Source organism: Anolis sagrei, chromosome 1 (assembly GCF_037176765.1).
Source record: "Anolis sagrei isolate rAnoSag1 chromosome 1, rAnoSag1.mat, whole genome shotgun sequence".
NCBI classification, from domain to species: Eukaryota; Metazoa; Chordata; class Lepidosauria; order Squamata; family Dactyloidae; genus Anolis; species Anolis sagrei.
Window position 1 is genome coordinate 150,215,487 of NC_090021.1, and position 16,665 is coordinate 150,232,151.

At 39.0% G+C, this 16,665-nt stretch overlaps 1 protein-coding gene across 1 annotated transcript in view; it reads left to right on the top strand.

Moving 5' to 3' along the window:
• The window catches only part of RB1 (RB transcriptional corepressor 1), a 67,868-nt gene that overhangs the window by 17,340 nt on the left and 33,863 nt on the right, over nt 1-16,665 (top strand). The window contains exons 8-16 of the mRNA XM_060784844.2: nt 1,536-1,681; nt 5,238-5,315; nt 7,704-7,813; nt 8,783-8,857; nt 9,389-9,476; nt 12,315-12,431; nt 15,440-15,496; nt 15,577-15,608; nt 15,688-15,764. Coding sequence (XP_060640827.2) covers nt 1,536-1,681; nt 5,238-5,315; nt 7,704-7,813; nt 8,783-8,857; nt 9,389-9,476; nt 12,315-12,431; nt 15,440-15,496; nt 15,577-15,608; nt 15,688-15,764 — 780 coding nt within the window. The remainder of the gene's footprint in view (nt 1-1,535; nt 1,682-5,237; nt 5,316-7,703; nt 7,814-8,782; nt 8,858-9,388; nt 9,477-12,314; nt 12,432-15,439; nt 15,497-15,576; nt 15,609-15,687; nt 15,765-16,665) is intronic.

Here is a 16,665-nt window from a genome sequence, read left to right on the forward strand (position 1 = left end):
GCAGAGAATTCTGGCCACCTCACCAAACTATAGATACTCTGTTTTCATAGGGTGTCAGCTAATGTGGTTTCAAAATGCTTATTTACTTACTTACTTAAGCGATCCCTCGTTTTCCAAGGATGATTGTCTTCCATTGTTCTTGTGGGTCCGTATGTGGCTGTGGAGCCCTATTCTTGCTCTGCATCTTCTTCCACAGTGAGGGCATTGGTTTCCAGGTGGAAGGCGGTCTCGGTCGAGGTTGGCTTGACGCGCCTTCCTCTTGGCACGCTTCTCCCTTTCGCCCTCCATTCGTGCCTCTTCAAATTCTGCAGCACTGCTGGTCACAGCTGACCTCTAGCTGGAGCGGTCAAGGGCCAGGGCTTCCCAGTTCCCAGTGTCTATGCCAGAGTTTTTAAGCTTGGCTTTGAGCCCATTTTTAAATCTCTTTTCCTGTCCACCAACATTTCGTTTTCCGTTCTTAAGTTCAGAGTAGAGCAACTGCTTTGGGAGATGGTGGTTGGGCATCCGGACAACGTGGCCGGTTCAGCGGAGTTGATGGCCATCGCTTCAATGTTGGTGGTCTTTGCTTCTTCCAGCAAAATGCTGTCATTATGCCGTATTGGTACACTTCCAGTTAATATATTTGCCATAATGTTCTAAAGACATTAATCTGTAATGTATGGGTCTTCACGCCTTTAACATAAATTTATCCTAATTTGTGTACCAAAGTTTCACAAGTATTGATGACATTATGGTGGCAATAGAGATGCATCATGTGTTGAGAAATTGATCTTTCTTTCCATGCCAGGCATTAGCAGAGAACTGAGCACTGGATGTCTGGGCTCTCTCTGCCTTTATGGCTGCCAAATGTGCTTACTGCATCTGCTTCCCAATCAGTTAAGATTTGGGAAGCCAAGAATATGGCTTCTCTTTAGAGTCAGTTTTAAGGAAGCAACATTCGATTAGTTGCCATTGTAAACCGCCTTGAGTCGCCTGAGGGCTGAGAAGGGCGGTATACAAATCTAGTAAATAAATAAATACATAGCTGGCTTCCATTTGCAGAACTGGCTCCCCGTTCTTGGGTTTTCTTAATCTCACCCAATTGTGCTTCTTGGCTGGTTTTCCAGACAAATCTTGCTTAGCAAGGGAAAAAGTCTACCCTGTCTTTCAAGCTTTTAATTTTTGTGTATATATGCAGGGCAAAGAATGCAATGGATTATTATTGTTATTAGCATGTAGTAGCACGTTTCCCATGACAGACACCAAGTGTTGTTGCAGCTCTCAGCAGTAGAATCAACAGAGCTACAAGCTTCTTGTCCCTAATATTAGTCTTCCAAAACTGAATTTCAAACATAAAGGATAAGGTTGTGTTCAGGGAGAAAGAATTATTTTTAGGTTATGCACTCAAGTAGATAACTTCATTGTCATTCTCGTTTCCTTTTCTAATTCACTACCTACTTTGTAGAACATTTTTGTATGCTTAAATTACTATTTTTAAACTTATATTTTGTTTTGAAATAAGGATATATAATGAACAAACAATTGCTTTCTTCTAGAATCCTTGAATGCAGGTTGTAGTAATAGTTCAATTCGAACTGGCAGGCGAAGTCAGAATCGGAACACACGAGCGTCAAAACCAGATACAGATACAATAAAGGTCATTGAAGAACTTTGTAAAACACATGATTGTAATTTGGATGAGGTAAGATGGGTTGGGGATTTGTTTGAAATATTCATTTCCCACAAAATAACTGTCTCCTTTCCTTATCAATAATGTTTCTTGTGTCCTGTTGCCACATAGTTTCCCCAGCTTGCATTGTGATGTATTCCCACTGTGCTGCCAATGTGTTCAGTTCTTCTTGTTTGCGTAAATTGTGTTGGTTCCAGCAAAGCTGATTTTTCATTTTGCTTAGAGAAGAACACTGTGAGTGGATATTGGATTTACCAGAGGAGAATATACTTGGATGAGCTGCTAGACCAATTTACTACTACTACTACTACTATTATTATTATTATTAAACTATGACAGCAAAGTGTTTATGAGCCTTGAAGTACACAACCTACTTAAAGAGCTTATTTTTTCTGTAATTAAAAATATTGTGTGTGAATAATAAACCAAAAGCAAAAACCAAATACAAATAGTACAGTAATGAACAGAAACTAGACAATTATAACATGTTATCAAACCCTTACCCTGCTTCTCCACATCTGTAAACCCACCACCTATGACTTCTGACACTACTCAGTATGACTCTTATAACCATTAAAGCCCACCCTTATATCAGTTTTAATAAATTCCCCTTGCAGTTGCTTTAAAGTCTACATTTGTCTTCCTCTCCAAATATCCAAATGCCAGCTTCTGTTTCTAGCAAATTGCCCATTGTTTACTAACCGAATAGCATTTGTTAGCTTGGCCATTTGAATACATTCTAATAATTTTTCTCTCCAGTTCTTTATAAGTAACTTTTTCCCCTTTACAAGATTTCACTATTGTTAATCTCTCAGCAAGCAACAAAGCTATATTGGCATATTTCTTCAATTCCTTTGCAGATTCTCTGTCTAAATAATCCTAAAAGATATGTTTCTGTTTTTTTTAAAGAAACCTTTTCAGTAATCATTTTGTTTGTTTCTTTAAATGCCTTTTTCCAAAAAATTGTACCAACCTACAGGCTCACCAAACATAGAAAAAAAGTACCTTTCTTTATCTTGCATCTCCAGCATTCCCTTCAATAAGATTTATCTATTTTAGCTATAATCTATGGTGTTACGTAGCATCTGTAAAACAGTTTGTACATATTTTCTCTAATAGATCCCACTATTGAAAATTTAAATCCTCTTTTCCATAGATTTTTAAAAACTTTTTATTATGCTATAAACACAAATCAACAATCCAAATTCCAAGTGTTACACATATAAATCCTGAGTAATTCAACAAATATTAAAGACATTGTGGTAATTTACACTGGTGTAGATTACATTTTTTCTCACCTACCCTCTCTCCCTCTGCCTCCCTCCTCAACCACAGTATATTTCTACTAATTTTGCAGATCCGCCACTAATAAAATGTTTCTATTTTTTCTTCGATGTGATCGTTGGCTCCTCCATTTTTCACCCAGTTGAAGTAGACCTTTCATCTATTTGTAATGACTTTTTCTTTGTCCTTTTTTTGTGCTTGCTTAGTCATAATTAGTCTTTTCTATAGATGTTTCCAATTCTCCAAAATAATATTTTTGCTAGATCTTTATTCCACAAAATCATAGCTGTTTTTATTTGGTTTCCTCAAAGTTGTATTCTAAGATATATTTATATAATCTGGAAATTAATCCTTTATTACTCTTCTCAAAAATGTTCTCCAATGCTGATTTTCTTTTGGAGAACCCTACACAAGCAGCTTTCTTTTGCTTTCACTTCTTCCCAGCATTGGGACAGATTACTGAAAATTACCTTTCAACATTTCCCTTTTTCTGGAATGAAGAGAAATAGGTTCTCAGCATAGCCACCACAGTGCATGGCTCACTTATAGAGAAAGCCAACTCAGGTTTTTCATATAACTCCAGAGCATCCCAAGCAGTTGCTGAGGTACCTGAAGGATGGAAACAGACAAGTAGATGGCTGCTTAATGGGCTAAAGCCACTTGTTCAAGTAATCCCCTTTGCTCAACTTGACAGACTCACTAATTAGACCCCATAGTAGCAAGGTAGTAGCAGTAGAAATATGGCTTCCAGCAACTGTTAGGGGACATCAGTTGTTTGAGGCCAGAGCATATGTGGTTAACACAATGCCTGAGAAGGATATTCTGGACTCATCTTCTGTTATTGTCCTGAGTTCTGTCAATAGGTTAAACCAGGGGTCCTCAAACTTTTTAAACAGAAGGCCAGGTTACAGTCCCTCAAACTATAGGAGAGCCAAATTATAATTTGAAAAAACATGAATAAATTCCCACGCACACTGCACATATCTTATTTATAGTGCAAAAAAACCCACTTAAAAACAATACAATAATTAAAATGAAGAACAATTTTAACAAGTATAAACTTATTTCAGTGGGGAATGTGGGCCTGCTTTTGGCTGAAGAGATAGGATTGTTGTTGTTGTGTGTGCTTTCAAGTCGTTTCAGACTTTGGTTGAGCAAGGGCTGGGTAAATGATCTCGGAAGGCCGTATCCGGCCCCTGGGCCTTAGTTTGAGGAGATTTGGGTTAAACAATATTTAAGGAGAAAAGCCAGGTAGATACTCTTTCATTATACAATGTTTGGCCATTTTGAAATTCTGGGTTTAAAAAATCCCTCAAATTTTTCACTACCTCTGAGGATGCTTGCCATAGATGCAGCCGAAACGTTAGGAGAAATGCCTCTAGAACATGGCCCTATAGCCCGAAAAAACCCACAAGAACCTAAAAAAATAAAAGTCTGGAAAAATTGGGAAAATTTTTGGAACAGTATTAATATCTTTCACAGATAGAACTTTGTTACTTAAGAAACATTAATAATTGTGTGTAATTTGGCGTGGCACATTATCATTCTTAATAAACTAAAGTTATAGTTAATTGAGACAAGAACTGCAAACTAAATTTACCTTTTGAAATGTATTACACTATGTAACATGATTTTTTCCCCCAGATTATAAATATCATTACCTAAATGGTTCTATCATAAAAATATGGAAAATGATGATTAAACTGCAAAAACTTTGCTTTTGTGGGGCACTCCGCAGCACATTTTGCTCTATTTTTTTCAATTAATATCTCATAGAGTCTCAACCAGTTCAGTATAGTTTAAGGATTTCCTAGTGTTCTTTCTTCTTCCTCCATCTTGGTGACTTAATATTTGCAAAGGGCAGCTGACACATGAAAGATTGTTGTAATTCCTATGCTGTAGCCTAGATTTGCTTTATGTTCTTGTTACCTTAATGACATAATAAAACTGAGGAGAGTCTGAAACCTTTGCCTTTCATATTGTGTAATAGAATAAGTGAGTATAATCCCTTTTAAAATTTGTCTTTCAAATGATAAAGCAAAGAAAGACATTTTACAGCCTGCTCAATCTATTGTTTGAGTATGGTTCTATCCAGGCAAGCAAATAGAATATTTTTTAAATCATTGCCATGTATTATAAGCATTTTATGCTAGTCCTTATGTTTAGGTCTGAGAAACCAGTCTGTAAGATGTGGGGTTATGTAAACAAGTGTAACTGGGTTGTGCTGCGGTATTATGCATGGCAACTGATTTCTCAGTAGTTAGAATATTTTCTTTCTTTTTAGGTGAAAAATGTGTATTTTACTAGTTTCATTCCATTCCTCAATTCCATGGGTATTACAGCTTTCGGCAAACTTCCAGAGGTAAGACTGGAATAAATTTAAGAATAATCTTAGTATATTGTAGCTATGCTTCTTATAATTATTTGCCATCTTAAATTCCTGACCAGTATTTTGTTTTAAAGTCGTTTATCTCATTAACTGTTGAGATTGTAAGCATGTTATAAAAGGGACAAATAAAAGTAACTGCACTATAAGGCTTTAGTACTTGTTCAAAGCAGATACGGCATTGAATTATTGATGCGGCATTAAATTATTGCCAATTGTAAGCCGCCCTGAGTCCCCTTAGGGGTTGAAAAGGGCAGGGTAGAAATGTTCGAAATAAATAAATAAATAAATAAATAAAAATTCTGGGTTTTATATGGCAGTGCAGCGGGTTAAACTGCTGAGCTGCTGAACTTGCCAACTAAAAGGTCGGTGGTTTGAATCCAGGGAGCAGGGTGAACTCCCATTGTTAGCCCCAGCTTCTGCCAATGTAGCAGTTTGAAAACATGTAAATGTGAGTAGATCAATAGGTACTGCTTCTGCAGGAAGGTAATGGTCATGCTGGAAGGTAATGGTCATAATGCAGTCATGCTGGCCACATGACTTTAGAGGTGTCTATGGATAGTGCCAGCTCTTTGGCTTAGAAATGGAGATGAGCACCACACCCCAGAGTCAGACACAACTAGACTTAATATCAAGGGTAAACATTTATCTTTACCTAATAGGTGATGCATGCCATTTGCCAGCAAATATGGAAAACACAAGAATGGCCATCAGACTGGAAAAAATCAACTTATATCCCCATACCAAAAAAGGGAAATGCGAAAGACTGCTCAAACTTCCGTACAGTGGCCCTTATTTCTCATGCCAGTAAGGTAATGCTCAAGATCCTGCAAGGAAGACTCCAGCAATACATGGAGCGAGAGTTGCCAGATGTTCAAGCTGGGTTTAGAAAAGGCAGAGGAACGAGAGACCAGATTGCCAATATCTGCTGGATAATGGAGAAAGGCAGGGAGTTTCAGAAAAACATCTACTTCTGCTTCATTGACTATTCTAAAGCCTTTGACTGTGTGGATCATCATAAATTGTGGCAAGTTCTTGGTGGGATGGGCATACCAAGCCACCTTGTCTCTCTCCTGAGGAATCTGTACAAGGACCAAGTAGCAACAGTCAGAACTGACCACGGAACAACAGACTGGTTCAAGATTGGGAAAGGCGTACGGCAAGGCTGCATACTCTCACCCAACCTTTTTAACTTGTATGCAAAACACATCATGCGATGTGCGGGGCTGGATGAATGCAAAGCTGGGGTGAAAATTGCTGGAAGAAACATTAACAACCTCAGATATGCAGATGACACCACTCTGATGGCCGAAAGCGAGGAGGAGCTGAGGAGCCTTCTAATCAAGGTGAAAGAAGAAAGCGCAAAAGCCGGGTTGCAGCTAAACGTCAAAAAAACCAAGATTATGGCAACAAGAATGATTGACAACTGGAAAATAGAGGGAGAAACCGTGGAGGCCGTGACAGACTTTGTATTTCTAGGTGCAAAGATTACTGCAGATGCAGACTGTAGCCAGGAAATCAGAAGACGCTTACTTCTTGGGAGGAGAGCAATGTCCAGTCTCGATAAAATAGTGAAGAGTAGAGACATCAGACTGGCAACAAAGATCCGCCTAGTCAAAGCCATGGTATTCCCTGTAGTAACCTACGGATGTGAGAGCTGGACCTTAGGGAAGGCTGAGCGAAGGAAGATCGATGCTTTTGAGCTGTGGTGTTGGAGGAAAGTGCTGAGAGTGCCTTGGACTGCGAGAAGATCCAACCAGTCCATCCTCCAGGAAATAAAGCCCAACTGCTCACTGGAGGGAAAGATACTAGAGACAAAGTTGAAGTACTTTGGCCACATCATGAGGAGACAGGAAAGCCTAGAGAAGACAATTATGCTGGGGAAAGTGGAAGGCAAAAGGAAGAGGGGCCGACCAAGGGCAAGATGGATGGATGGCATCCTTGAAGTGACTGGACTGACCTTGAGGGAGCTGGGGGTGGTAACGGCCGACAGGGAGCTCTGGCGTAGGCTGGTCCATGAGGTCACGAAGAGTCGGAGACGACTGAACGAATGAACAACAACAATAGGCTTTTATTGAAAATGAATAAATGGGCTTAGGTTTCCATTCTTACTGCATTTAAAAAAGGATAAAATCACGCATCTTCTATTTGGCCTTTAAAATTGTTCTATTTATGGTGTTTTAATGGTTCTGTTCTTTTTAAATAATGGTTAGCATTTCTCAGCATTGTAGCAGTAGAAAGATGGTACAGTAATTGAAGTATACTTGAAGAAATGAATTAAATTGCAGTTCAATATCTTCATATGATTTATTAGCATACTGTTAGTATAAGCTTTCTTATTCTTTGAATCTTTTGAAAACCAAGGTCGAGAATTTGTCAAGCATGTATGAAGAAATGTATCTGAAAAACAAGGATATCGATGCCAGGTTATTTCTGGATAGAGATGGGATTTTACAATATGAACACACAGAATGGTAACTAACCTTTCCTCTTGAATTTTTTAAATGTCTCTGCCTATGGAGCAAATTGAGGCCATGACTACTTCTTAATGTCTCCCATGTCTGTCACAATATTTTAAGTGATAAACTAGATGAAAAATAAGCATTAGAAAACATCATCTATGACAGTATGCACTGTTCTGTGGGTAAAACATATGTACAGTCTTGGAAGGGGTTTGACTCAGTTGTTTTAGGCCCCTCTGCACTGTCCTCTGTCCCAGGATCTGATCCTAGGTTATCTGCTTTAAACTGGATTATATGAGTCTCCACTGCCAGATAATCTGGGATAAGCAGATGATCTGGTATCAGATACTAGGAAATAGGTGCTGCGTGGAAGGGGCCTTAATTGTTGATTCAAAACTTGTATCAGGGATATTGCAATAGTGTATTTCCTGTGTTGTCAGTGGTTTTCATAGACAGAATCAGTGGGTTGCTGTGAGTTTTCCGGGCTGTATGGCCATTTTCCAGAAGCATTCTCTCCTGACGTTTTGCCCACATCTATGGCAGGCTTCCTCAGAGGATGTGAGGTCTCTTAAAAACTAGGTATTTCTTAGTTTAGAGTGGTATTTCCTGCATGAGCAAGGAACTGAATGAATTACCTTTGAGTGGAATTGTTTGATTTCTTTATTTGTAAATGTGATAAAAAGTGTTGCTGCAGATTATAGAATTATGCCATATTTGAGATCTGAGTTAAAGAAGTAGGAGAGGAATCAGCTGCATGAGCTGAGGAGCCTTCTTAAAAATAAAATTAAAGATAATAAACAAATATTCTTGAAAAACATGGAGGCTTTGCCAGAAAAAAAGAAATACTAATGAATGATGCACACAGGTGAAATGAGTGAATGGTGAAAGGGAGAAGAATGAGCCTCACAGAGCTATCATGTGTCACAGCAGGAACACATCAAGCCTTTGTTTGCAACAAATAGTATTTTTTCTCATATTAAGTTTACAGTTAGAGAGGACACCAACGAAAAACTCAGGTGAAGATCTTCTTATTGTACTTCCACAGACTCCAGTACGGTAAGTATATTTAAGGTGATCTTTAAAAAAGACTGCTTCAAAAATGTAGAAATTTATGTTTAAAGGTATAAAGAACTTACCATATCCGCATTTCAGTTCTCAAGTATTATAAACCTTCAGTTCTTGTTATTTGATACTTTTGCATTAAAAAAGTATTCATTCACAGAGTCCCTGTGGATAAAAAAAACAATATGGTTGGTAACTTTGACCAAAGTGGCTTTCAGAATTTAGTTAACAGAAGCAATTAATGGTAGATATTTTACTGCTGTCAGCTTTTTAAAGCAAATATAATTCTGGTTAAAATTCTGTGATACTATGTCAATTCAGCTAGAATTGTCTGAAAATTGTGAAATACTAACTATGTTCATAAATAGTCTAAAAGGCCAAATATGTTAATGAAGAGAAGTAACATTTTTCTTGTAATGATATCCAGTAATGTTCTTTGTAAAGGATCATTTCATTGGATTTTGTTTTGTTCAAAACAACTTTATATATTTCAGGAAATTGTAACAATGCTTTTCTTTTCTGCAGGACTGCAATGAACACCATTCAGCAGCTAGTGATGATTTTAAACTCTGCAAGTGATAAACCATCAGAGAATCTTATCTCTTATTTTAATGTAAGCAGCAACATTTTAACTAATGAAAACACTAATTGTGTACAGGATAGAAATACAGAGTTTTATGTTCTATTCTATTTTATAAAGTGATCAAACATGCATTTGTTTTCACTGTTTTAATGTAATATAGCTCGGTCTGACACTCTTTATGTCAGTGGTTCTCAACCTTCCTAAGGCCGCGATCCCTTAATACAGTTCCTCATGTTGTGGTGACCCCCAACCATAACCCTAACATTATGAATCGCCATGTAAATAATGATCTGCAGGAGGTATTTTCATTCACTGGAGCAAATTTGGCACAAATATCCAGTATGCCCAAATTTGAATACTGGTGGGGTTGGTGGGGGGATTGATTTTGTCATTTGGGAGTTGTAGTTGCTGGGATTTACAGTTAACCTGCAAACAAAGAGCATTCTGAACTCCACCAACAATGGAATTGAACCAAAGTTGGCACACAGAACTCCCATGACAAACAGAAAATAGTGGAAGGGTTTGGTGGGCATTGACCTTGATTTTGGGAGTTGTAGTTCACCTACATCCAGAGACTACCATGGACTCAAACAATGATGGATCTGGACCAAACTTGGCACGAATACGCAATATGCCCAAATGTGAACACTGATGGGGTTTGGGGAAATAGACTTTGACATTTGGGAGTTGTACTTGCTGGGATTTATAGTTCACCTACAATCAAGGAGTGTTCTGAACTCCAACAATGATAGAATTGGGCCAAACTTCCCACACAGAACCCCCATGACCAACAGAAAATACTGTGTTTTCTGATGGTCTTTGGCGACCCCTCTGACATCCCTTCGTGACCCCCCAGGGGTCCCGACCCCCAGGTTGAGAAACACTGCTTTATGTCCTTTTCTAGCCTGGATATTTTTAAGGGTTGTGTCATTTTTAAAGCATAAGACTCAGTGTGTATATTTAGGGAGAGTGTTCTACTGCTATGGAGCTCCTAGAAAGAAGGCCCAGCTCCTTGTAGTTAACCCCTGTGCACACCAGGACCTTTATTGGTGGTTTCAAAGCACAATCAGAACATATAAGTATACCTTCCAGTATTTTATCCCCAAGTTGTGTACACCTTTTTCAGTTGTCTGCAGTTGTGTAAATCTGTAATTTGGATTGGGCCTAGAGACCACTTCATATGAGAGGAAGGTACTTTAATAAATACATAATGCCTAGTTAGAAATATTAGCTATAGTCTGTGTGGCTCCTGAACTGAAAGATCCCTCTGTATATTTGTGCTGAAATAATACAAATCAGAAGACGCTTACTTCTTGGGAGGAGAAAAGTGACCACCTCCATAAAATAGTTAAGATTATAAACATCACACTGGCAGTGAAGATCCGCATAGTCAAAGCAGTGGTATTCCCCATAGTAAACTATGGATGTGAGAGCTAGACCATGAGGAAGGCTGAGCAAAGGAAGATAGATGCTTTTGAACTGTGATACTGGAGGAAAATTCTGAGAGTGCCTTGGACCATGAGAAGATCTAACCAGTTCATACTCCAGGAAATTAAGCCCGACTGCTCACTGGAGGGAAGGATGTTAGTGGCAAAGCTGAAGTCCTTTGGCCACATAATGAGAAGACAGGAAAGCTTGGAGAAGATAATGATGCTGGGGAAAATGGAAGGAAACAGGAAGAGGGGCCGACCAAAGGCAAGATGGATGTATGTTATCCTTGAAGTGACTGGCTTGATCTTGAAGGCGGTGGGGGTGGCAATGGCTGACAGGGAGCTCTGGCGTGGGCTGGTCCATGAGATCAGAAAGAGTTGGACGCAACTGAATAAACAACAACAAAAACATGGATTCCAGAAGTTGTTAGACCAATAGCGGGGATAGCATACAAAGCTGGTAAAACCATTCTGTGGTATAGAATAATGCTGCAGGACACCCTCAAATGATGAACTTTAAAAAAAACTTGAGTATCTGAATTAATTTATTATTTATTTATTTCGGGTATTTCTACCCCGCCCTTCTCAACCCCCGAAGGGGAACTCAGGGCGGCTTCCAACCAGCATACGTTGATGTCTACAATTCACACAGTAAAATACATAGTAACAATAAATTATAACATTAAAACATTACATTAATACAATAAAAATACAATAAAATGCCAGCCTGTTGGCCATCGTTTTGCCAATGCACTGGGATTGTGGCGCAGCTGGCTGAGTGTCAGCTGCATTAAGATCACTCTGACCAAAAAGGTCATGAGTTCGAAGCCAGCCCGGGTTGGAGTGGGTTTCCAACCAATTGTGTGTAGCCTGTTGTCGACCTTTGCAACCCGAAAGACGGTTGCATCTGTCAAGTAGGAAAATAAGGTACCACCTTAAAGTGTGGGGAGGCTAAATTAAATGATTTATGAGGCCATAAAGAAGACTCCAGCAAAGCATTCCAGCGGGGAAGCATGCGGGGAATGCGGAAGTGCTTCATCAGCGTCGCAGATAGACGATAAAAGCTCCCCTGGTGGCCAGAAAAAGTTAAAAAATAGCCTCTGTGTATGTCTGTATATGTTTGTATGTCAAAAATTGGCATTGAATGTTTGCCATATGTGTACACTGTAATCCGCTCTGAGTCCCCTGCGGGGTGAGAAGGGCAGAATATAAAAACTGTAAATAAATAAATAAATACATTTGAGTGTGTTCTGTCTTTAGGGCTTTCAGAGGTCTGTTTTTTTAGCAGAGTAGGTGTGTCTGAAATTTGCAGTTTTCCATTCCCTTTTTCAGTAAATACTGACTTCCTGTGAAGCTGGGACTCATGTGGAAGATGTTTTTGTTTCTTAGATATTATACATCTATTCATCTGAGAAACCGTTTCCCTTGACCTTTGCAGAACTGCACAGTAAATCCTACACATGATGTAGTGGAAAGAATAGAAAATCTGGGTCGTGTCTTCAAAGAAAGGTTTGCTGAAGCAGTTGGACAAAGATGTGCTGAAATTGGATCACAGGTAGATTTCTCTTTGTAATTAAAAATAAATAAATAAATGTAAGGTGAGGTAGGAGGGCATACCTTCTGCTTCAGGCTATAGAAATGCATGAATTTGGAAGTAGAGCATATGTCAAATGCTTGAGATGTACTGGGCCAATGGGAATTAAAAGTCAAACCATATTTTGGTTTATCTGCAGTTGTAATTAGTGTCAATTGAAAAGATCTCATGGCTGAGATTTGTTCTTCAATTTGTAACTATGAAAGCAAAGATATTGTTGTTTTTTAATGTTGGTGTTGCTGCTGTTTTTATTTCTTAGAATCAGAAGCAAATAGGTGGAAGAAACCACAAGGGCCATCTAATCCAACCCCCCATGATTTGAGGGAACAACAACAGATTAAAATACAACATACAAAATTAGTTAAAAACATACAAACCATCTAAGGCACGTAACACCAGTTTAATAAGAATAATAATACACTTTATATCCCACCACCTTCTCCCAAAAGGGATTCGGGGCGGCTTACAAGGCATGACAAGTGTAGCATATAACATAAACGGTATAATGTATTGTCGAAGGCTTTCATGGCTGGAATCACTGGGTTGTTGTAGGTTTTTTCAGGCTGTATGTCTAGAGGCATTCTCTCCTGACGTTTCGCCTGCATCTATGGCAAGCATCCTCAGAGGTAGTGAGGTCTGTTGGAACTAGGAAAAAGGGGTTATATATCTGGGGAATGACTCTTGTCTGCTGGAGCTAGGTGTGAATGTTTTAACTGACCACCTTGATTAGCATTTAATGGCTTGGAAGTGCCTGGGGGGAATCTTTTGTTGAGAGGTGATTAGATGTGCCTGTTGTTTTGCTGTTGTAATTTTAGAGTTTTTTAATACTGGTAGCCAGATTTTGTTCATTTTCATGGTTTCCTCCTTTCTGTTGAAATTGTCCTCATGCTTGTGTTTTTCAATGGCTTCTCTGTGTAGTCTGACATGGTGGTTGTGAGAGTGGTCCAGCATTTCTGTGTTCTCAAATAAAATGCTGTGTCCAGGTTGGACACAAACGGTATATGAGTATAAAAACAATATCACATAAAAGTTTTTTAAATGATCAAGTCATAAAATAAAATAAAAACACAGTTTAAAACACAGACTATCTATAGTTAAAACTAGCTGATAGCACCCTGCCCCATGACTCTGGATGATCTCTGATGGAGATGTTGAAAAATAATTAGGGATAGTATGGCACTTGTGGTATGCTCTAGAATGGTTCCTTTTCTCCCAAGCACCACCACCTGGAATCTACTTGAGAGATAGAACCAGAACCCTGAAGCACAATGAATCCAAGTCTCAAAGCTGCCAGGTGTACCAAAAGCATACTATGGCCTGTAGTATCAAATGTCACAACAGGTCTCAGACAGAGGCTGCAGTTGGTAGGGCTGTGCTTTTTATCTATGTGTCATGACTCATCCTCCTTGTACTGCTAGTCTCGCATGCTAAATTATCCTTGTGTGAGTCACAGTTACGAGTAACTGTAATTCTTTGAGTGATCATCTATAAACCCACCCCAGTCATCCTCTCATCATTGAGTCCTGCTTATCCTTACATCCTTGTCAGGAAACTGAAAGTTTAGGCAGGAAGCACACAGATGTATTGCTTGAGGAGTGGTCAGGCTCACCACCCAAATGCTCATATAAGACCTCTACAAGCATCCAAAAGATACACTGTGTAGATGCAGGAAAGACATTTGTGTGATGTGTTGTCGAAGGCTTTCATGGCTGGAATCACTGGGTTGTTGTAAGTTTTTTCAGAAGTATGTTTATGTTGAAACATTCACACCTAGCTCCAATAGACAAGAGTTCTTTGTCCCACCCTGGTCATTTCACAGATATATAAACCCAATTTTCCTAGTTTCAACAGACCTCACAACTTCTGAGGATGCTTGCCATAGATGCAGGCGAAATGTCAGAAGAGAATGCCTCTAGAACCTGGCCATATAGCCCGAAAAAATCCACAACGACCCAGTGATTATGTTTATGTGTATGTTTCAGAAGCATTATTTCCGGACGTTTCATCTGCATCTGTGGCAGGCATCCTCAGAGGTTGTGACCTTACAAAAAACTTACAGCAACACATTTGTGTGACTTCACAGATGCCCACTTGAAGAAAACAACCTGTCCTTTCAGTACTGCTATAAGTTGAGGTTGCTACCTGCTGCTGAATTGGTGTTTTTACAGAAGGCAGATGGGGTAAAGGGAAACAATGCTTAGTAGAACTAAAAGAGGAGGAGAATATAGAATGTGTGGGAGCCAGAGCAGTGCGGGATAGTGAGTTCAACATTATTATTATTATTATTATTATTCCTACTACTATTATTATTATTATTTCAAACAACGTGGACAGCCCTGGCAATAGTTCCCCTACATAAAAGCTGCAGCTGCTGCTGGTTGCCAGGTCAATCATTGGGAAAAGTGCAAACTTTGATCTTGTGGGGTCCTGACAAGCATGTTAATCTGCACTGTATTACAAAAATCTTGTTGAAGCATGGGTAATCTTTATCTTTTACTCATTGGGTAGAACTTTTACTCATTCTTGCGCAGTAGCAAGAATCTGTCATGATTTCTTTTCACTGTGCCATCATTTGCTGAATTTGAACCTGAAGGGATTTTGTTGGTATGCCACCTTAAGAGTCCTCCCTTTCTGAGCTAGCTGAGTAAGTCCAAGAGTTGTGCTGGAGTCAACTCAATATGCAGTGCTTGCGGACTTCAATAACCATGCATATATTGCATTGGAAGAAGTGGCTCAATATGTCATATTCTGCATGACAGTCAAGAGGTTTTGGTCTATTCTGTACGGACAAATTCAAAAAGTGGTTCTATGGGATTTGTGTTTGGTCATGATTTCTTTTCACTGTGCCATCATTTGCTGAATGCTGAAAGGCTGTTGGCCTGTGGTGTCCCTCAAGGCTTTATTTTGTCTTTTTGTGTTATTTATTAAATAGTATTGTGTTAAAAGAGTTTAAATTTTTGTATTTCCAGAGATACAGGCTTGGAGTACGGCTATACTACAGAGTGATGGAATCCATCTTAAAGTCGGTATGTCTTCATGACATTCAGTTCTTACAAATGGAGTTTTAAAAATATACTAAAGTCTACCTTTTTTGCTTTTGTTCTAGGAAGAAAAAAGGCTATCAATTCATAATTTTAGGTATGTTGATTAAACATATTTTAATACCTATAGGTTATTTTAAATCTTGAAATAATTATTGAGACTTATTTTCTTACAGCAAACTTTTGAATAACAACATCTTTCATGCATCTCTGCTGGCCTGTTCCCTGGAAGTTGTTTTGGCTACATATGGCAGTAAGTATAACTTAAATATCATTCTCTATTATCTAAATGTGAATGTGGCAGAGGTGTCCACTTATACAGATAGCCTCCCACCTCCACAAACAGGCGATAGTTCCAAGTGCTGAGAAGCCTCCAAAGGCATCCCTCCACTGACATTGTAGGTTACAGTGAGTGCCATGAATATGTAGCCCAACCCTGCCAATGTCCTCCCCACACACTATGGCCCACCACCCAAGGAATGCTTTCATTCAGAGAGAATTTCATCCTAGATTTGATGTGTTTCCTCCACCAAAAGCAGACATCCCAGGGTTCCTTGTGTGGAATTTGCATGACCCCGCCCACTGCTTATCCCTTAACCCTTTCCTACTCTTTTCTACGGCACACACAAATAAAGAGAAATTGATCAGCAACTGGAGCGGTCTGGGGGACCACAGATCTGGATCAAACTTGGCACATACACCCAACATGCCCAACTGTGCATACAGGTCTGGTTTGGGGAGGATTGAACCACGATTCTGGGAATTGTAGTTTACCCACATTGTTACGTATTTTCTAATGGGAGCATTGATAAAAAATGGAATCTCATTCTGGCTTTTTCCTAATAAATATTGTTACCAATTAACTAAATTATATTACCTGATATCCCAAAATAAACAATGCCTTTTTCAAATATCCTGGGCACTGCCGGGTACCCAAGCTAGTTAATAATATTTGCTTTTGGTTCTTAGTGCTACATTAGAATTTGTTCTCTGTACAATTTTGAGTTGCAACTTTTTTTGAGGCTGGGAACTTTATCAAGATAGATGTAAAATGTTCAAAAGACTTCTGAGTATACCTGCTATAAATGTGGGCGAAATGTCAGAAGAGAATGCTTCTGGAACATGGCCATATAATCCGGAAAAATCACAGCAAC